Consider the following 22,957-nt stretch of genomic DNA (forward strand, 5'->3'; position numbering starts at 1 on the left):
TCCACCGTATCGATACGCATGGCGCGATCATCCCGCCGGCCTTGGAAGGCTTGTCCTTTCAATTCTGTTTCAATAGGGTGTACGCAAATCTGGTGGATCGCGCGCTTAGTTATCCAGCTGGATGTTTTTACGCTGACAACGCGGACATAACCATCGCCTCCGATATAGGTTTCTGTAATACGAGCCATCCGCCATTTCAACGGTGGAAGATCTTTATCTCTTAATAAAACTAACGCTTCATCCTTAATATCATTGTAATTGAGTTTTTGCCACTTATATCTATTTTGGAGTTGCGTGAGATATTCTCTTGACCATCGTTTCCAAAAGTTGTATCTCATTTGTGACAACAATTGGAAGCGGGTCACCCGATTTGTAGGTATGTCTCTGGGAACGAATTTAACGGCTCACCGATAATGAAATGCCCTGAAGTGAATACCTCAAAATCCTGAGGATTGCTTGATATTGGACATAACGGGCGGGAATTTAGCACCGCCTTAATCTGACTGAATATCGTGGTGAGTTCTTCAAATGTTAAAAGATTGTTACCAATAACTCGTTTTAAATGTGTTTTTGCGGATTTTACGGTGGTTTCCCGAAGCCCGCCCACATGAGGTGAATGCGCAGGTATGAAACGCCACTGAATCGCTTGATCTGCTAAAAATCGCTCAATAGTCTCGCGTTCCTGATCTATCATATTCGCAAGCGCCCTGAGCTCTTGTTCGCGCCTATAAAGTTAGTGCCGTTATCCGAGAATAGTTGCATGCAACGACCACGTCGCGCGATGAACCGTTTGAGCGCATTGAGAAATGCTGTAGTGGTTAAATCGCTGACTATCTCCAGATGGGTAGCCTTAATTGCGAAGCATATAAAAATGCACAAATATACCTTGCCGGTTTTGCTTCGCGACAGTTTTATGGGAAATGGACCGGCGTAATCTACTCTTGAATTTATGAACGCTCTGCTTACGGTGACTCGAGATTTTGGTAAATCTCCCATGATCTGTGTTTAACAGCGCGGATGAATCCGAAAACACGCGATACAGTTTTGTAGTACTCGCCGAATCGCTTGGCGTCCGGCCAATATTTACAACGCAAGTGAGCAAGGAACTCTTGGGCCTCGACATGCATTTCTTTAAGGTGAGCATCTCGGATAATTAGATTGGTGAGTATATGTTTAGAAGGTAGTATTATTGGGTGTTGCTTGGAACGGTCGATGTTTGCATGACGCAGTCTGCCTCCCACGCGTATAATTCCTGATTCGTCTAGAAACGGATTTAATGCAACGAGTTTGCTTTTGTTTGATATTCTGCGATTTACTTGAAGATCTGACATTTCCACGGTAAATTTATTTGACTAAACTACGCGTATTAGAATTAACATAGCTTGTTCTTCTTCTTTGATTGTTAACGGACCGATTACTCGTGTTGACTTTATTAGGGCATTTGTTTTAAATCGCAGACACCACGCAACGATTCGCTTTAGACGAGACAAAGATGAGAATTTTTCAAATAACTCAAAATCTAGCTGTATGCTATGAGATACCACTGTTTGTTTCCTAAGTTCTGCTATCTCATTAATGTTTGAGATAGATTCGGTCGGCCAATCATGTCGTCCTTTCGCCACCCAATGTGGTCCCGTCCACCATAGGGGCATATCTTTGAGATTTCGCAAAGTTGAACCTCTTGAAATAACATCGGCGGGGTTGTCTTTGAATCGTACATGCGACCACTGAACTCCAGGTGCTGTACGCTGTATGGTAGCCACTCGATTAGCGACGAAAGTTTGCAGTTTTCCGGGAGAATGTTTGATAAAGGATAACGTGATCGTGAAGTCGCTCCAGTACTGAATGCAATCAAATTTGATAGAAAGGGCTTGTTGTACAGTTTTTCCGTTGACTAATAATACCGCCCTGCATAATTCGAGTCGTGGTAGGGTGATACTTTTGAGAGGTGCAACCCTTGATTTTGCACACAACAATCTTGTAATTGTTTCTCCTGACTTGTTGGAGCTCCGTATGTAGATGCATGCCTCTGACGTAGGCTGTCTCTGACACGTCACAGAACCCATGAAGTTCTATGATATGAGGTTCGTCGCAAATTATGCATCTTGGAATCGATATGGACTCGATTTCTTTTAGTTGACTTAGGTATTGCATCCATTTTGTATGCAACTGAACGGGAAGAAATTTATCCCATCCTACCTTTAACTGCCAAAGTTGCTGCATTTTGATTTTTGCGCTAATGAGTTTAGGACTCATCAGTCCTAGAGAATCATACATCTGAGCGATAATTGATAGTACTGACCGCTTTGTTGCACGTTGATTTCTGTTAGTGATGTGCATTCGGTATTGTAAACAATCGTCTTTCGTATTCCAGTAAATTCCCAGAGTTTTAGTTTCATGACTTGGCAATGTTTTAGTTTCTGAGGATCCACTGAGTATTGTAGGTTTGTTAGAATTTCATTTGTGTAGAGCGAAACCCGCTGATTGAAAAATTTTTGTCAACTCAGTTTTCAGCCGTATTAAGGAGTCCGGATGGTTTCCACCAGATATAAGGTCGTCGACGTAAAAATCATTGCGAATAACATCGCTAGTAGTGGGATAATTTTCTTGATTTTCGTTTGCCAGTTGGTGGAGACAACAAATAGCTAGAAATGATGCACTGGCCAATCCGTAAGTCACAATGTTAAGGCGATATTCCTGAATTTGTTCGTTTGTGTTTGGTCGCCATACAATTTGTTGCAAATCTCGTTGGTCGTCCTGTAGGATTTGTCTGTACATCTGCTTGATATTTGCCGTAATCACGAATTGATGTTGGCGAAATCTAAGTATAATGGAGAATAAGTCCTGTTGAATAGTTGGTCCAACATGAAGTATGTTGTTAAGAGACACCCCTGATGTTGTAGGACACGAGGCGTCGAACACGACTCGGATTTTCGTGGCCAGGCTGTCATCTTTCCAAATTCCGTGATGCGGTAAATAATTAACAGTTCCGTTTGCCCCTTGATTTATGACTTCGGACATGTGACCTAACTCTTGATATTCTTGCATGAAGTTAGTGTATTGCACTTTCAATTCAGAAGATGAGACGAATTTCCGCTCTAATTCCTTTAGACGTTTAATGGCGATTTCTCGTGACTGTCCGAGACGTTCCACCTTGTCACGTAATGGCAGCCGGACCTCGAAGCGTCCTCCTGCATTGCGTCGATGCCCCTTCATGAATTCATCTTCGCAAATTTGTTCTGTTTCTGATAAGTTGGCGTGGAGACTGCCCTCTTCGACTTGCCAGAATCGTTCTAACTGTGTTTCGATATTATCGCTGTTGGAAAAGAAACAGACTGACGCTGTTGACGGTTCCCTCGGATTTTGAAGGCTGAGTGGTCCCGCGATGATCCAACCTAGCTTAATTTTTTGTGCGACTGGTTGATTTCTTCGGAGTTTGATTTGTCCAACGCACAACAAGTCCCAGAATACCCCTACTTCCCAACAATACGTCGATACTTCCGGGCTTATAGAATAATGGATCAGCGAATGTAATACTGTCTGGTATCTGTAAATGGCCTTTGTCAATTTCAGATAGAGGAAGATTTGTGGTAATTCTTGGCAATACTGAAAACTTGAGTTTAACTTTAAACGCGTTAAATTTAAATTGAATCGTTGCGTGTGCATCTGTGAATGCCGCGGTTTGCGTGTTGTCGACGCCGCGTTTTGCTAAATAATTCCTCCGCTAAGGAAGACCTAATTGCTCGCAAAGATCTCTCGTCATAAAGTTTGACTGAGATCCGAGATCAAGAAACGCTCGACATTCTTGAAATTCTCCGTCGTTATCTTGAATTTTGATGATTGCTGTTGCTAGCAGTCCTCTATCGGCGATAGGAACCGCAGGATGAGCTACACTCGTCGTTTGCTCTGTCGGTGGTTTTTGCTCGACGGTTGTCGCTCTTTGATTGTTACTCTCAAAATCTGTATCCTCGCTTCTAGGGATGTGCAACAATGTATTGTGCTTCTTATGACAAATTCGGCAAGTACCGAATTTACACGCTTTGATGGAATGGCCCACCTTGAAACAGTTCAGACACACTTTTAAGCGTTTTATTTCTTTAATTCTATCTTGCGGCGCCAAATTTAGAAAGGTCGGACAATGATATACCCGATGCTTTCCCTCCTTACATGTTAGACACTTTTCCGGTTTTACCTCAGACGTGACTGCGGCTACCGATTTTTTATTTGTATTAGTTGATTAAGTGTCGCCGGTTGACAGTGAAAATTTGGCCTGTTTTGATTTATCACGTTGCAATGTCTTTAACATAATACACCGATTGGTTGTTAAATCAATAAACTGCGCATATGTTGCAACTTCTCTTGCGGACGTTTTGGTTTCCCACTCACGCTTGATAGCATTGTCAAACTTCGCCGTCATTAAATGAACAAGAATTGTGCCCCATTAGTCTGTAGGCTGACTAAGTTTTCTTAAAGCGCGAACATGCTTTTCGGTGTGATCTAATAATTGACGTAATCCCGTACGAGATTCTTTCTGCAATGCTGAAAATTCGACCAATGCCTGCACGTGGTGGTGGACCAAAACACGTTTGTTTTCGAAACGGTTTTCTAGAATATTCCATGCGACGTCGTAATTGCCCGCGGACAATTCCATGGATCCTAGGATTTCCGCGGCCACGCCCTTGAGTGCTAATCGCAAATAATAAAGTTTTTTAATATCTGACAAATTTGTATTCTCATCAATGATCGCTTTGAATGTATCGCGGAAATTAGGCCATTGATCATAGGATCCATCGAATGTGGGCAAATTAATTGGTGGTAACTTTATCCAATCTACCGAATTACTCGCGTTACCGTTGTCGTGATTATCTGCACCGCAATTTTCTAGTACCGCACTTCGCGTTCTGCTGTGTCGCGCGATGAGAGCCTTTGCAGCTGCAGCTGCTGCATAATATTCCGACTCGAAAGTTTCTCTTTCACCGTCGTCTTCACATTCGGCATTCAACTCTTCGAGTGAGTCTTGCGTTTGGCGAAAATCATCCCACGCACGCTCTATTGTAACTAATCTAACCTCAATTTCTTCAATTTGATGGGCTTATGGATCGAATACTCTAATCCAATTACGCGCGCGTGTCAATTGCGCTTTGATCGTTCCGCGCCTTTTCACGAGTTTTTTTTATCTCCGCCATGATGCTATACGTTATGACGCGAGTCTACCTGAAAGGCGAATGGCTAAAACGCTTGAAGGTACTCAGCTTTGAATGTGTGTTGAAGCTGGAAAACTCTAGATCACTGCCAGCTCATCGAGTCTGCTTGGTGATTCTGGTTTGTTCTCCTAACCTCCTTGTAGGAGATTGCGAGATCTTTGTTGTCGATGCAACCTTTCCGATTTGACGATGTCTCCGTCTGCCTCGTTGTTGTGGTCACGCCCTTTGTCTCACACGGCGGCCTCGATTCTTGGTCCGTAGTCGACGAACTGCACGTGCTTGAGATTTCCGTCTTGAATATTGCTTTCTCGATTTTTACTGGCTTGTTGCTATCCGGCTCGAAGGACCATTTGGTGGTGCAGAAAAGAATTTTTGTCTACATGTAAGATGTCCCTCTTTCTACACCTCTATTTTCTCGTTCGTTCTCTACGGATCGCATTCGTCGTCCATCTTATAAAAGACTATAACTGTAACTATAGTAGTACCGCCTTCGACGCGAGCGTGCTCTCACACTATACAGCAGCGCCATCCACCGTATCGATATGCATGGCGCAACCAGGTGGTGTTACTTTTGACAATTACTAAAGACTTTTTTTTTAACTGTTAACACGCTTTGAGTGATCTGTTATTCCTTTTGTCTGCTCCCACTTCCCATCTTTATCACCGTTCCGCTAATGAATCAGTCTTCGTCGTCCTCGCTCTGTACCGTCGCTCGCACTCATTTTTCGCGCGTTCAATGCTGTATCTGGATAGAACAGGGTAAAGCCAGACTCTAATCTTTACACAATTTATTTGCACTCTCTCGAAGTGGCACCGGCATTTAAAGTTTGCTGATTTGCAAACTGAACAAATATAAATACATATGTACTTATTGAATTATTTATTAAATAATAATTAAAATTAATGTTATAATATCAAAAACTATTTCACATTTTGGAGTAATTTAAAGGTAAAATATCTCAATAATATGACATGGTACAGCAATTTCGTTTACAGATTTGTGATCAAAAATCCTATATAACTAAAATTTTGAAGTTCTTATAATGAAATTGAGGATGTGATAATAACAGTAACTTGTCAATCATATCAAAAATAACACTCTTTTTATGACACAGGGGATGGTGTGAGAAAAAATTTAAGTATCTTCCTGAGAAAGTTGGTTTGCGGTATTGATCGAAAATAATCCTATTATTCACATTTATAAGCATAACATCGAGAAAACTGATTTTCCCCTCGATCTCTCTCTCCATAGTAAATTGTAAACGGTCATGCATATAAGAACTTCAAAATTTTAGTTAAAAAGTTAACATTTTATTGGAAAATAACTATCCTTTAAATTTTATCTTTTCCATGATAAATTTCAGACTCAAACACCTTTTTTATAAAGATGACACCTGCGTTGAGGATAAACGTGTAAGAAGATTTTTTACGATCCCTTACATTGAGTCGGTATTAGAGAAATTTTCGTCTTTCTCATGTAAGTTTGATTGCAGTGTTGCGTTCACAATCTCTTCTAAATTGAATAAATTCATAACTACTGGCAAAGACCATACAGAGCTTCTTTCTTGTAATGACGTGATCTATAAAATTAATTGTAAGGACTGCGATTCTTCTTACGTGGGACAGACGAAACGCCAATTAAAAACAAGAGTTAGCGAATATAAAGCATACATTAGAAAGGCCAGGCCTTCTGTTATTTCGTTACATCGCAATGGAGAAAATCACGAATTTGATTGGGAGAACGTGAAAATTTTAGACAAGGAGCCATCTTATGTTGAAAGATCTATATCCGAGATACTACACATCAAAAATCAAATGCACGGACTCAATAAACAAAGCGATGCCGAACTTCTCTCGGATGCGTATCTTCCTATCCTCGAGCGTATTCCCCCTTCTTAGGTTCATCACCCCTTCTCCTTCTATTCCTTTCGTTCGGGCCACCGAGGCTATCTCGTTTCGGTCCTCATTATTTGTATCTATTTTCACCGAGATGTAACATCCCATCTCAAGGCTGTGACACGAGTTTTGGTAGTTAGAGATATTTTGTACATAATTTTCGTTTTGACTTATCTCCTTTTTTCCCCCTTTTTTTGAATTTACATTATTTTATAATGCGTTTTTTTTACAATTTTATATCTAATGACTTGTACAGCTTCCATTTTTATTCTTTTTTATTTAATTATTTAATTTTTATTGATTTTCCGTTTATTCTCTTTTTTTAACTATTTAATTTTTATAGTTACATCATTTTAATTTCATTCTCTTATTTATTTATTTATTTGTTAGCAACCAATCTATGTGGTTTCGCAAAACTCTTGTCTCGGTACACGCTCTGTGAGGTCGTTCATACTATTATGCTAAGACGTTGTAGTAAGATGTACACCGCGATTTTGCACAATCCCTATCTATTCGGTAACTTGTTTTCATTTCTTATTTTTATTCTTTATTTGTTTATTGCAATAAATTCATATCTTAATTAGTGCAATTATTATGTTATAGACTTGTAATATCACTAAGGAAGACCGTCATTAAAGGTCGAAACGTTTGCATGACATTTGGAGTTATTGGTTATTTATTTGCACCCGACATCTTGCGTGGCTCTTGAGCTCACTATGTTCGAATTTAATTTATTTATAAGAGCCTTAACTTTTGTTTTGTTTTGTTTGTCAAAGTTTTTTGTTTACGATTTCATAAAACAGTTTTATAAGTTGCGCAGAAATATTTTCTGTATTGTGGAAACATTTCTGCGTAGAATACCGTAAAGCTGATCTTGCTATCATTTTTTCTTTAACCAGAAAAAATTCATAAAGAAGTCATGTTCAAAGAAAGTTGTTTTTGCGTTTATTTAAAAAATGGAGGGTGATGGAAAAAATGGATAATGTAGTCGTTTTCAGCGCATCACAATCCTATAGAAACGTCATTAAAAGTTTAAAACGCAAGACCTACCCTAATTTTGTAGACATGTGTTACCAGTCACATAAAAGTGCGATGTTATAAACAATAATTTAGAAAAATTGTTGTAATTGTTATTATTCTGAAGTTCCTGTTGCCCACAGAAATATGATGTACGTGTACAATAATTTTTCTTAATTTTTTTCAATTTTATTTATTTTATTATTTATTTAATTTGATTAAAATTAATTTAGGATTCTCGAAATTTAAAACAATTAGTAATCGGGAATTAGGCTAATGAGAGTCAGCCCGGGTAAAGGTTGTGCAACGTATTAATTGTCGGTGCCTATTTCAAATGTATCATGAAACCGTTGATCACAATAAGCACACGACCAAGCGAGAGGACGTCTTACTAATAATAAGACGAATTCGGCGCGTTTAGAGAATTCGTCAGTTGCTCTCGAGACAGCCGTCAAACCACACGTATATTATATTATATTTGTAACACTACATACCAAATGTAAAGAAAGTAATTTGATATTAAAGCAAATGTGTTAGGAAAACGATTCTATTATCTATTGCAAGCCCGTACATTAATATTATACAAATTATTTATTTATCTTTGAATTACAAGATTATTAATGTACCGAAAAATGTTCTTCCTAGCAACTTAAAGAAATATGTTGTTTATAAAATTATAAGTAAAGACGGCAATACGTCATATGTAAGGCAAACTAGTAGAAAATTAAAAACAGGAATTAATGAACATTGCATTCATATTAATTAAAATACAAATAATCTCTCGGTTATCACAGAACATAGACTTAATCATGATTTTGATTGGGAAAATATCTTAGACAACCAATGTTTCTTAGGCAGGCGGTTGATATCCGAAATGTTACATGTTCAATTAGATAACAAGATAACAGTCATCAACAAGATAACAGTCTCAATTTAAAACAGATACTGAATGCCTGCATCATGCGTATTTCTCATTATTGGATAAATTATAATAGAATCAATATGCTCTTGAGCGATATAGGTTGTAACTGAGTTTAATTGTAATAGTTGACTCGTCACTAAATTATTTTTATTTTATTTATTTATTTATTTATATTTTTATCTATCAGGACGATTTGTGACTTACTTTAATTGTTACAATTGACTCGCCGCTAATTATTTTTATTTCTACCTATTTATTTATAATTTTATTAAATTTGTGACATTTGAATTGTAATATCTGACTCTCCGCTAATTTTATTCTATTTATTTATTTTATATTTATAGTTAACGACTTACTATTTCTCCATTCGCTTACATGTATTTATTTAATATTTGTATATTCTTGACCGCTTGACTTTTTGTGAGCGTTGAAGTAAGATGTTATAATCGGAGCGACTCGATTTACAATCAGTATATATTCTTACTTGAGACAGTCAGCACCGGTTGTTGTTAAACAATAAACGATTGAGTGTATACTTTGAAAAGCGAAATTTATTTCCTATGGACCAAAATTTATCCATGGCTTCGTCAGTTCGAATGGGTGAGTTACGAAAATATTTATTTAAGATAATTATTCGCTATCTAAAACAAAACATACGATAGTGATACAGAGAAGTGTCATTGCCTGCGACGCTGTTACCAGGAAAAGATGCTACGGATTTGGCAAACCGTTGGTGACTCGACTGCTTCCCGTTTTTGGTGACAGATGACGGCTAAAATTTTTCATATATTTTTGATACGCTGAAGATGACTCCAAAGCGAGTCAAAACGTTCGTTTACTTTCGTAATTCAAAAATGAATAAATAATTTGTGTAATATTAATACGATTGCGCACTTTTACCCGCGCTGATTCTCATTAGCCTAATTCCCGATTACTAATTGTTTTATTTTATTTACTATTTATTTATATTATTTTATAATTTGTTCTTTTCACTTATTTTATATATATATATATATATATATATATATTTACTATATGTAAAACAATGTTTACGTAAGATTCAATACATGCATTCTATGTTATTTTGGTCGTGTAACTGATCTTCCATAAAATTATCAATTTGCTTCAGCATATACGAGCCGTTACGTAAGATATAGATAACGGTTCGTACATGCTAAAAATAAATTAATAATTTGAAGGAAGGTTAGTTAATTCTAGTTGAACTCAAAATTTAATTTATTTAAAAAATAAGTTAATCTTAAATTTAATTTAAAAAGGTTTATTTTTAACTCTTTATAACAATATCGATTATAACGACGATACCGATACTTGTCAAGAATAAGGTCCTTCGTTAATTTTAACTTTTCATTTAATTTTATCTTTTTAACCATTATCCATTCTGTCTATTCTGAAATACACTCATAAGTTTTAATTATTCTTTATGTTTTCTGTTATACATAAATTTATGTGTCCGAAATGACTTAGTTTTAAAGGTACAGAATGTCATGTTGAATACACATAATTGAACACAAAGTATGCACATACACAATTTATTTTCAAAATTTTTTGTCGAAACAAAATTCTTTCAATTTTGACACTTGTATTTTTGAAACCAAGTTGTTTCATATATTTGATTAGAATGAAAAATATAAGTTTTAAATTAACGTGAGAAATCACTTTTTAAAATTTTTTAGAATACCTATGGAGTTTTCTATATAACAATTTACGGACATGTAGCATACAAAATAGTCATATCTGTAGGTAGAAGTTTAAGACCCTTTTTTTTTGTTTTTGTAGCACCGCGCGCGATATTTTATTTATATTCTGTGTTATATCAGCAAGGCGATTCTTCATGAAGCAATTTGTCATAAATCCGTCAATCAGTCAGTGAATACTTCACAGCGTATAATTATGTTTCTTTTTTCCTAATAAATTAACATAAACGCTTTATACAAAGAATTACCTATTTTAGTTTTTTAATTTTTGAAATTTTATAATGTAATGTTCTTTATTTTTTACTAGAATATAACTACCGTTCTATTTATTAATTCTTTCCCCTCCGGTTCTAACGTAATCTAATTTTTACTAAAACTTATAAAAACATACCTAAAATTTAGAGAATTATTTTTTAAAACCCTATTCTTTTAAAGTTCTGATAACAAAGTCTTTGTCGCTCATTTTAGATCGTTCCTTTCTTTAAAAAAATAAACTGAAAAGTTGTCGAACGAGGTACGCTGTGTGAAAAATCCGTGAAAATCGCGATATACATAAATCCGAAAGCCAAACAAATTTTATATTTTTTTCCAGAAATAATAATGGAATCAATTCGATGTCGATTTGATGATTTCGAAGATTGAATTGACGTTGATTTCATTATCATTTCTGACTGGGTTTAAAGCGAGAGCTTTAATTATTACATGCTGTAATCAAACATTTATAGATTCATACTTATAAGGAATATTAGAACCAGCGATGAAATTGTTCGGTATTCAAACGGCATGTGATGAGTTGCGCCGGGTACTGCGATCGCAGTGATCTCATTATCAATTACTTCGACCTATTTCGTGGAACCTCGGTGCGTTCCGAGAATCGCAGTGGGGAGATTAGGAGGTGATCGTCGTCGAGAGCTCATTCTTGCTCCAGCCTTCAGACTAATCATTCGTTTTGAGCAATACATAGAATCGGCGAGCGAACGTAAAGCACATTAGTTTGAACTTGTAACATAACATTCGGTCTACTCGGACTACAATACATCGCAATTCTTGACTTAAAAACAGAAATTTTTTATTTGTTCTGTGAAATACCCGCAACGACATTATCCTGGCGAAGTAAAACAATTTATTAAAATAGTAGAGACAGATATTTTGGCCGTTGCTGTATCAATATGCGAAAAAATTATGATTAAATAAAAAAATTTTTAAATATTTGTAATCATATGTTTTTTATGACAATAAGATGTACATAAATATACATATAATAAAATTAATTTTATTATATAATTTTAACAAGTAAAGAGAGTAAAATTTTTAAAATCAAAAATTTGTCAGAAGGTAATTCTTTGTCTAAAGCTTTTATTTTAACTTAACTTAACAAAGAAAAGAAAAGAGATAAAAATTATACTAATAAAGAATTTTAATGCGAGAACAGAAGAAAAAACCGGCGAAGTTAAATAAGAGATTCGATGATTATTAAGAATATTGTTATTAAACAAAATTCAAATAAAAAATTTTGGAAACAGTTCGGAAACAGTTGACTTGCCAATTTTTAACCTTGCAATCTTTTGAACAGTAAATTGCCAATCGGAATATAGTTGCTATTTGGTTAACATTCGTGATAATTGGCCGAATAGAACGAGGGTCATCTTGAATATATTTCTCCTGAATAAAATTTAGCAAACCACTTCTGGCGTATGCGTTCGTTTACAGCATTCTCTCCGTACACGGCACATATTTTTCTCGAGTTTGTGTCGTATTTTGCCTTTACAAAAGTAAAAAAGCATAAAGCACCGAAAAAACACGTTATTTCCTTTCATTTTCAAACTGATGCCAAGAGAAATGTCTTTATTTGAATGTGATAACTAACATCACTAAATATGCGTCAAAATGTCACTTGTCAAAATACGTACGCATCTGACACATTGCAATGAAATAACTTCCTCGAATTTGCCTTCAAACATCATCTATTGAAAAATCCGCACGGACTTTCCGGACAACTCAATATTTTTATACAACTATTGTTCTGTTAAATAATGTTTTCTAAAATGCTCTAACTTTTTAGTGATTACTTTTATTGAAAGTAATTGTCACTGAATCACACTTTAAATTATAGCATTTATTAATATTCTATAATCAAAAGTATGTTTTAATTAACAACGTTAATTAATAATATAATGTCTTTAGCGTTTGCTGACAATTATGATACCGAAGTAAAAAGTACACTTGTGTGTGATAGCAAACAAATTATATTAATATCAAAAAAAGCCTCGAAGTATAAATGATATTATTCATAAATATTTTTATTGGTTATATTATTATTATTTATGTAAAATTAAATTTACTACAATTTTATTTAATAGAGAAAAGATGAAAATCGTAAGATACGCGTCGGATGGTGAGATATCATATCTCATATAAATTAATTAAATTCTAAGTGTATCTGTTAAAATTATTTTGTTACAGTCTATTTAGACAGGATAGTTATTGGTCATTAATCACTTTATTTTTCTAAAAACTGAATATTAGTATTGTCTAAAATATATAATTTCTTATTTAAAACTTTTCAGATTTTTATCAATTACCTGTAGAACTTAATAATTCAAAAGATATAAAGTAATTAATTAATATTTATTTTGTTGTTAAATTAAAAGTAGCTTCTTTCATTAAGTTCAGGATATGATGCAAGGACATTCTTTTACTGCCATTTGATGTAACAGAGAAAGAATTTCAAACAGAATAAGAAAGTTCCAGCATGATTCAATTTACAAATGATTTATAAATATTTATTTTGTTTTTACAATCTTGAAAATGTATCATTTTTAGGGCTATTTAACCTAACAAATGTGTGCAAAAGGTGAATATTAAAATCTTATGTTAATTAAAAGGTTTTAAATTAATTAGAAGCACTTCTTGCAATAATTGGATAAACTTTAATTTGTAATAACAAAACATTTTATGAAGATAAATAATGATACTATTGTATTAAATAAAAAAAGAATAATAAATACTAAAAGTACAATATATTATTTTTTAATTTTAGAAAAAAGAAGTCTAGTTCAAAGCAAGTGATTCTTCTTACGTACCTTATTCAGATACTTCTACAAATGATGAGATAGAAAATTCAAAAACTTCTATACAATATAAAAAAAATTAGGATTTATAATATTAAAAACATCACGTAATACTAAAAAACTTCAATTAAACATAGCACATCTGATAACGCAAACATGTTTGTAAAAACTGTGAAATATAGAGATAAGAAGGATTTTATTTATTATCAAACGGAACAAACAAAATTGAGTCGTCATATTAACAGGAAACACAAATGTAAAAGAAAAATAGGACATTATTTATATTCCCAAAGAACAGCCAGAGCGCAAAATCTTAATTTAAAAAATTTATATAAATGGGCAACATCTTTTTATTACCAATTCAACTATTAATCAGGCGAATTAAAAGTTATGCGACGTCCTAATGCTAAATATAATAAAAAATCAAGTGATTTTGCTATACGTCCGTAATACAAAGATAATTATTTCAAATCAGCTATTCAGCTTCACTATAAAAAATGCAGTAAAAAAATTTTGCAAATCAAAATCTATATTAATAAAACTAAGGAAAGTTACAGGCTGAATTCATAAATCGTCATCTAAAACTCTTCGAGAACGCGTTTTTTCCTCGCTAAGAAATGCTAGCGTTACGACAGTGATAAGATATGGCGAATTGGCTATTGATTTCAAAAAAACAATTATATGTGAAAATATTTCACATCGAAATTTTTATTTTTATAATATAATTTGACAAAAATTGTGTCAAGTTGGTCTACTTTTCGGAATGAAAAATCAAAATTATGATCTTTTTACAATTTTTACATCATTACACTAGATAAATATGATGATTGTCTTTGAGCCGTCTGTCAAATCTTTAACATGTTTAAATGACTCGGAGATTGGTTTTAAAATTCTCTTGGTAACATCTTTAAGTTCTAAAACAATTTTGTAAAGGATGTAACAAATATTATAATTTACATAACATAAGCAATGTGATATCAAAATTTATAAATTTCAAAATCTGTATTTGCCAACAAAATTATTATTTTGATGTAATTTTTATCAAAATTTTTAAATTTTAATAACATATTGTTTTTATTACGTAAATTAGAATGTTCACTAATTTTTGGTAAACTCATTAAATATTACCGGTGATAAATGTATTAAATGGTTTTGCGTGGAAACAAGAATTTACAACGTAATGAGAATATGAACATATGAACATTGTCTCATCTAGATATTTCAGTTTCGATATAAGCGTCATATGAATATTATGTTCAAAAATACGTGTCAACATATATCATTAACGAAGAGACAATTAATTTTGAAATTTTATCGGCGTAACAACATCTGTTAGGTCTATTTCTGATTTTTGATGTTACATCGAAGAAATTACACCATATATCCCATATTTATCGTTGCGTTGATGAAATATTGGAATTAATCGTTTGTTTCTGTTTTAACGATGTAACATATTTTTAGACACATTATTCGCATTACATCTATATTAAGATTGAAACCAATTGTTATGACTAATATCTTGATAGAACAACACTTATTGAATTATATGACGAAATCTTGCATAAAAATTATAATCAGGAATTATGTAGGTACATTTACAAAAATAGATGTAAAAGTATTGACTTTTCATAAAAATATTGATAATTGTTTGTTTAATTAATTTCAAAATACTATTTTGTTATAAAACTATATGGAGAATCATCTTAGTGATATATTTGCAAAATTAAATTTGGAAAAAATTTCTTATATTATTATTAAGAAAAATATTTTTATCTGCATTATGTGTAAAACACTTAGAAATAAAATTAATCAAAATAAATGTTTACAAAATTGAACTCACCGTTACACGTTGCTGTGAATCACTGCCAAAAAGAAGGGCCTATCTCCAAAGAGACAAAGAAATTTTTGCTGACCTCTCCTTCGACGTTTAGTACCTTGCCTCGAAATTACGTACTTTTATAGGTATCTGTATGTCAAAAATAATTCAATTGAGTAGGGAAAACAATTATTTCTAAATTATAATGTAAAAACATTGCTGTATAAAATATTACACATTTAGCATGGTAACATTTTAAATAAAGAATCAAACAATTTCTTGAAATATATCTCAAATTTAGATTTATCTAAGTTTAACAAATATTATTTAGAGATTTTATTTCGACTAAACTGTTTTATATTAACGTATCATCTTAGCGCAATTATTGAAAATTTTTCTCAATTCGTGATGCTATTATTATACAATATTATAATATAAAAAAATTTTTTAAATTAAACTCACCGTTGCACGTTGCTGTGAATCGCTGCCAAAAAGAAGAACTTATCTCCAAAGAGACGAAGAGATTTCTGACCTCTCCTTCGACGTTTGGTATCTTTTATAGGTATCTGTATGTTGAAAATGATTCAATTGAGTGGGGGGGAAACAATTAGAGTAAGCGGATTGAGCATAGAGGGGGGGGGGGGGGGATACGCGCGGGAGAAATCGAAGAACTCGTCCTTCACGCGCGGTCAACAAACTATTTATTTTCTCCTGCTTCCGCTCGTAGCCACCGGTCCCCTGTGAGAATTTGACATAGAAGAAGTTCGCACCAAATTCTCGCTATTATCTCTACTCTACACTCTCAATGGCCAGTATTCATAGTCAATTCTTATATTTAAGATGATTTTAAGTATCATCTTAAGATGCCATCAACCAATCAGAGAGCTGTATTAGCATTTTAAGACGTTACTTAAGACGATCTTGAAATAAAAATCGACTATGAATACCAGGCAATATCTCCCGCTCTCTACTTCGGGATACCGGCGGTAGTTTAGAAAGTGTTCCCCCGACCGGGGCAGGAACAGGAAAATGCTCCCTTTGCCCCCTCGATTGCACATCATCATACTTACGTCAATCGCCACGGCGGTACCTCCCGCGCGTATCTCTCCTCTCCGCACTCCAACAGGTCGAAGAGACTATTTATTAGTTACCATTGCGTATTTTGACTATGTATATTAAAGAGTTAATAATGTAATATTTTTGTAATTTATATGAAATTATGTATGCAATATTAAAATTTTAAAACTCTGATGAAAACATAAATTAAATGCATTATAAAGAACAAATATACATCCAATAAAAGGACGGCAAACGAAGGTAAACGTGTGCAAATTATATTTCTCACGTATTATATCCTTCAACTTAATATTATGTATCTTGTGGATCCATAAGGCATCTATTTGTATATGAATACGTTTCGGCTTTTTTTTGAACCACCTTTAACGTTTTATAAATAATTAAAAATCGGAATTTTTACAACATTAGAACTTATAAATATTAAAATACCCGCTTTACGTCCCTCATCTGGCCGATACGTGCGAGTCAATACCCAAAGTTATTGTAAATTTGGAAATCGTTATTATTAAACTTTTATTTAGCGTTATTTTCAATTCAATTATATTAAATTCTATGTAACTATAACTTACAAATAGTAAGTAAGTCATATTGGGTAAGCTATATTGGATATATTATAGTTACCTTATGGTAATTTGTAATATTTAAAATGTTAAATGTAATACACATTTTGAGACGCAGAAAATAAATTCTACAAAACATATGAATATACTCTTTAATTGTAGATCTTTTGAAGTAAAATAACGTAGAATATTTTTTCTAATACTTTGGTTTATACTAGAGGCCCTCTTATCGCACGATAAAGTCCTATATGACCGTGTACTATTTGTTCGCATAACTAATTTCGATGGATTTATGTGTTGTTTACTCGTGTCACCCGAATATTTTGAAGCTGCGATCCTCAGCTTGAGAGCGCGAATCTCAGAACGATCGTTCGACAGAGGCGAGCCGGGAGAAGCGAAATTTTATGGGAAGTCGCCATTGACCCAAATCGACGTGCGGACTCTCGTTACAGTTGCTTTGAATCGATAAACTAGCAGGCCGCTAGTTTATCAAATCAATATTTTGTAAATTCTCGTTAACGGCTGACTTTCTCATGCACGGACTTGACGACGGAACAACTTGTTTGCGCCGAAAGCAACGGTGTTTCGATGACCGAAGGCTAACGTCGAGACTTTGTCTTATTATTTACAGGCAAATTAGCGAAACAGACTATTTGAATATTTACAAGATCATGAACAGCAATATATAATATTTGAATGATTATGCACGGATTCGAGAGTTTAACAGTTTCACTTATTTATTAATTTAATTTAATTACGAGGATTATTCCAGTTCTGAACAACATAAAAAGGTCTTATTGAGGTGCAAATTTTGGATTTTTTCCTAGGTCTCCTATATTAGTTATAACTATCTAAATAGTAGATTATTTAGACTTCTTTACGATTCTTTTATTTTTTTAAACTTCTAGAAAAAAATGGGGAACAAAGCACTTCAAATTGTGGTTATAGTCCAGGCAAATTGTCCAAAATAAACAAAAAAATTGCGAAGTGGCTGTAACTTGGTATAGATCTTTGAAAATGTATATATTTCAAGAAACCAAGGAGTCCCTAGCCATAAAGGGTGTGCTGGAGTGGCCACGCTTAACCTTTTGCAGTACAACGGGTCTCTCAGAGACCCACATATAAATAGTATAATTTTGTGATTTTTTTTCATGTAAATCACTATGAATATCGACAAGTTTGGTAAATTTAGCATCCTAAGATCTAAAATAATAAGAAATAATATAATTTTGTGATTTTTTTCATGTAAATCACTATCAATATTGACAAGTTTGGTAAATTTAGCAGCCTAAGATCTAAAATAATAAGATACAGTACCATAATTTTGTTTCTGTTAATAATATTGTTGAAATAAACAAACAAAATTGAAAAATATTTAAATAAATTTAATTTTTCAAAAAATATAAAAAGTTATAAATTGAAATTTCGTACTCTGAGGTTTTCGAGGTCGTTTCGAGGTCTGTTTCGATTACTTTTGATACTTTATTCGATTGTGATAAACATTTTCATCCAATTGTACATTTATTTTCTTAATAGAACTGCTTCACGAGGTGTGATATTCTAGGTGTGAATATTCTGTAAAAAAATACACATTAATTGACGATACACATAAGTGACGATTTTTAAGTAGATTGAAATATTATATTATATTGCATGCATATCTTTTATACCTAAAAAAAATCGGAGTCGGTAGCATCTGCCTCGTAAAAGATATCTTCTAATTCTTTGCCCGCATGCTCGTGTACTGAATCTGTATCGGAGTCGTCAAGATTTTCGCAAATTGGCTCCATGTATGCATTGAGGCACTGCATTCCTTGACAATGTCTACAAATTTCCGAGCATTTTAACCCTGCTTTTCTGCACCCACATCTCGAAGAACAATCAGATGTACAGTTGCAGGAGATAAGTTGTAGTATCGATTCTGGTGCTGGCTGAAGGAGTGTTGTAATAGGTTGCAACGAACCGTTGATTTTCTTCCATCCCCACTGTTCCGGAATTTTGTTATTGCCAAGCCATAACTGAATTTGGTAGAAAACTCGTGATGAATGTTGTGCAGCTGCCTCTGATGTTGGTGGTAATAATTCAAGCCTTGATTTTTGTTTTTGCAGCGAATTTTTAAATTGGTCAAATCTGTATGAATCAAGCGAAAGATTTCGAAATTTCTTTGCACCGTATACCATCAAAAAAACAGTTTCACCAGCATCTCTTACTTCTGATTGGGTTGAATTTTCGTCATTGAAAGTTTTCACGACGTTAGCCAATCGAAATTCTTTTTGCAGGAGTTTGAAAATTTGTAATTTTCCCTTCTGAAATATACTAGACGTTGTATCACAACCACTGAAGGCATGGACCAGTAAGATTGTATCTTTTATATGCTGGTACGATTTTTCGATTTCTGACGATGAAAAAATTGTCCTGTTGATTTTGCCTGTGCCTGGTTTCATGAGAAATATATCTTTATTTTCTGGTGATAATGCGATCAAAAAAACAAGTAGATCAACGTCCTCGCCGACTACAAATGTTCGACCATTATTCGACATTTCTATTGCGGTTTTAACAATAAGTGTATCCGCATCATCTATCGCTTGTTTTACCACGAATTTTTTATTTTGGAGAAATTTCGTTAACAATGAAATTAATCTGATTTTATTTTTATCGTTTGACAAAAATTTATTTTGATTGACAGTACACGTCATACTTTCATCGAAAATAATTTCTACACATTGGCTATGCAGGTATCGTCGATGCTGCTCAGCTTTTTTGATACTCGAGTCATTTTTGTAGCCATCAAATACGATTACGGCATTTTTCCCAATTTTGTTTTCTACATAGTTTACGTACGTAGCACATATTTGTCCATATGTTTGATTTGTCTGCCATATTACCCGATGCAATAAAAATCCACCATCAATCACATAAATGTCATTGGAGCTCGGCAAATTTTCTTCAAGATCAATGGGATGAAACATGTCATAAACAGCAGACTTTTTAGTCTTCCTCATTCCGGTTGTATCATTGAACATTGAAAGTGGGTACGGAGCAAGTTCATATTTGAAAAATTCCGCGAGATCATCATCGTGTTTTTTGGCTATTAACATTCTTTGGAAAAGTATCAAAGGATTAACCAATTTATCATGAACTTTTACTGCAGCATTGACTGTTGCAAGAGATAAAACTGTGTTAGACCGTTTTAGTTTGATATCTTTAAACAGCTTTCCAATGATTCCTGCTATACACTGCAGATATTATAGAATGTTCTATTGTAACACATTTTTTTTTTAGTAACTGCGAATTAGATTTTAGTTTATCCATGATGACTTTTTCCAAAAAAAACATTAGGGAATCAGGAACGTTGTCTTCAATGTTACTAAAAAATTCGGTGCTCTGAGGATAAGATTTGTTCTCATAAATACAATCAACGATGTCAGATTTTATGATTTCAGCTGCTTTTTTAACAATTCTGAGTTTTTCTTCAACTTCACCGACTTTTCGTGAATCATACCAATTGTCACTTAAAATAGCATGTCCAATATTTCGGAAGCAGACAGTGGGAGTTTGTTTACGGTTCACTGTTATAATTATGTCATCTCCATATTTTTCTTTCAATTTATATTTTATAGTTTCATGCGGTACATAACCTTCGATTTGATTTATTAACTCGTGTAATGAGAATTGACAATCGTCGCTATTTTCTAAATAATTATAAATCGTTTCCATATAAATCGTTTCCATAGCAGATGTTACGTCTTCTGACAAGGGGCGCCCAGACTTGATACTTTTCTCTCGTTTTACTCGAAAGAATTCTCGGTAGCATTTATCGTGGTATACAGCTTTTTCTGCGACCAAATCTATTGCGTTACTTACACGCCCCTTGACATCTCTTCCCCATTTGTCATTTCTCTCATTAGCGTGTTTTATAATACTATTTTGGGTACTTACATTGTCGACAGTAGTGATTGACATTCTTCTGCTTACCGGTAATTTTTTCTGTTTTTCTTGAAAAGCTTCATCTATTTTTTCCGTACAAAAAAAGCATGTACTTTTCAAATCAAATGATGATTGAGATCTTAATTTTTTTTTTGTTGGTGACAATTTTGACGTAGATGCTTCATCATCAAAAAATTTCTTCTTCGCCACTTTCACATTGCTTGGTCTTGTATAATCTTTCCTACAATTTCTATGGACAACTATCGAATCACTTTCGCTGAGTAACTGCCCAGTAAACATCCGATATCCTATGTATATACATGAAATCTCCATAATATGAAAAAAACATACTGTACATACTGTGTACATACGTAGAATATACATAAATTAACATAAATTTAAGGATATTCGCAAGACATTGTATGGATATACATAAAACGTATATTCAAACGAGACCGCTGCCTGTATATACATAGAAAATACCTCATGTACATTCCAAGCATATACAGCAAATGTATATACATACGATATATACTTATGTAGATATATTTATGAATATACATAGGATATCGTATGGCTATACATAGAATGTATATTCAAACGAGATCGCTGCCTGTATATACATAGAAAATACCTCGTGTACATTCCATGCATGTACAGCAAATGTATATACATACGATATATACTTATGTAGATATATTTATGAATATACATAGGATATCGTATGGCTATACATAGAATGTATATTCAAACGAGATCGCTGCCTGTATATACATAGAAAATACCTCGTGTACATTCCATGCATGTACAGCAAATGTATATACATACGATATATACTTATGTAGATATATTTATGAATATACATAGGATATCGTATGGCTATACATAGAATGTATATTCAAACGAGATCGCTGCCTGTATATACATAGAAAATACCTCGTGTACATTCCATGCATGTACAGCAAATGTATATACATACGATATACACTAATGTAGATATATTTATCGATGAACATAGGATATAGTATGGATATACATAGGTCGGTATTCATAGTCGATTCTTATTTCAAGATCGTCTTAAGTAACGTCTGTAACAAACCGCCTTTCCGCTCCCCCCTCGGACCGTCCATCGTTCCAGGCTGTCCGGCCGAACAACCGCCGGACAGCAGAAACACGGCGCATAGCGCCGAAAATATACTCTAACACCGGCGTAGCGCGCGTTGACGCATCCGCACGTGAGATCTGCGTGGCAGATCTCCGCGCGCACGCGCTCGACCGGAGTGGCGACCGCCGGACCGATCTCGAGCGGCAGGGAGACCCCCACCGATTCCGTACCGTTCCGTACCCCCGCACCGTCCCTGCTCTCGAGATTCGGGTATATAAGCGCCGCCGCTCCGAGAGTCGAGGGGTCTTCTTCTCCGTCCACTCTCCGATCCAGAAGAAGCCCAACCTAGCGCTCACTTGGGAGTTAAGAGCCTTAGCTTCCGCCAAGCAGTCTTGGCAAAGAGCGATTCCGATAATCCCGATACCGCCGATAAAAACGGGCTCAAGTACATCTTGGGCTCCACCAGGAGATCCTGGTCGGCGATTCCCGATCCGCCGTCCTTACTACGGTATCGACTCACGGCCTGGGGTGTGGAGTTCCGCGCCTCTACCAAGGGCTCTTGGCGTGAGTCGATCACCACCGCCGAACATCGCGGTATTAACCGCTCGCGACGGGAATCCCCGCTCCGCGTACACTCGCACCGAGCG

The 22,957-nt window shown here is 34.4% G+C and overlaps 2 protein-coding genes across 10 annotated transcripts in view; both read right to left on the reverse strand.

Moving 5' to 3' along the window:
- LOC105198269 overlaps window positions 1–20,990 on the reverse strand; it is a 33,283-nt gene extending 12,293 nt beyond the window's left edge. For 7 of the 9 annotated variants that reach the window (XM_039456311.1, XM_039456296.1, XM_039456303.1 and 4 more), the window contains exons 1-3: window positions 18,710–20,990; window positions 16,104–16,207; window positions 15,666–15,791 (exon numbers count right to left, since the gene is read on the reverse strand). In XM_039456311.1, the coding sequence (XP_039312245.1) occupies window positions 18,949–20,376 (1,428 nt within the window). In that variant the 5' untranslated portion in view covers window positions 20,377–20,990 and the 3' untranslated portion in view covers window positions 15,666–15,791; window positions 16,104–16,207; window positions 18,710–18,948. The remainder of the gene's footprint in view (window positions 1–15,665; window positions 15,792–16,103; window positions 16,208–18,709) is intronic. The other 2 variants (XM_039456280.1, XM_039456289.1) reach the window with 2 other exon arrangements.
- On the reverse strand, window positions 2,458–3,666 carry LOC105206577. The gene has a single exon (XM_026130223.1). It carries the CDS (start codon window positions 3,664–3,666, stop codon window positions 2,458–2,460), a length of 1,209 nt encoding a protein of 402 aa, XP_025986008.1.
- Window positions 20,991–22,957: the final 1,967 nt, after the last annotated feature.

This window comes from Solenopsis invicta, chromosome 1 (genome assembly GCF_016802725.1).
Source record: "Solenopsis invicta isolate M01_SB chromosome 1, UNIL_Sinv_3.0, whole genome shotgun sequence".
Lineage (NCBI taxonomy): Eukaryota > Metazoa > Arthropoda > Insecta > Hymenoptera > Formicidae > Solenopsis > Solenopsis invicta.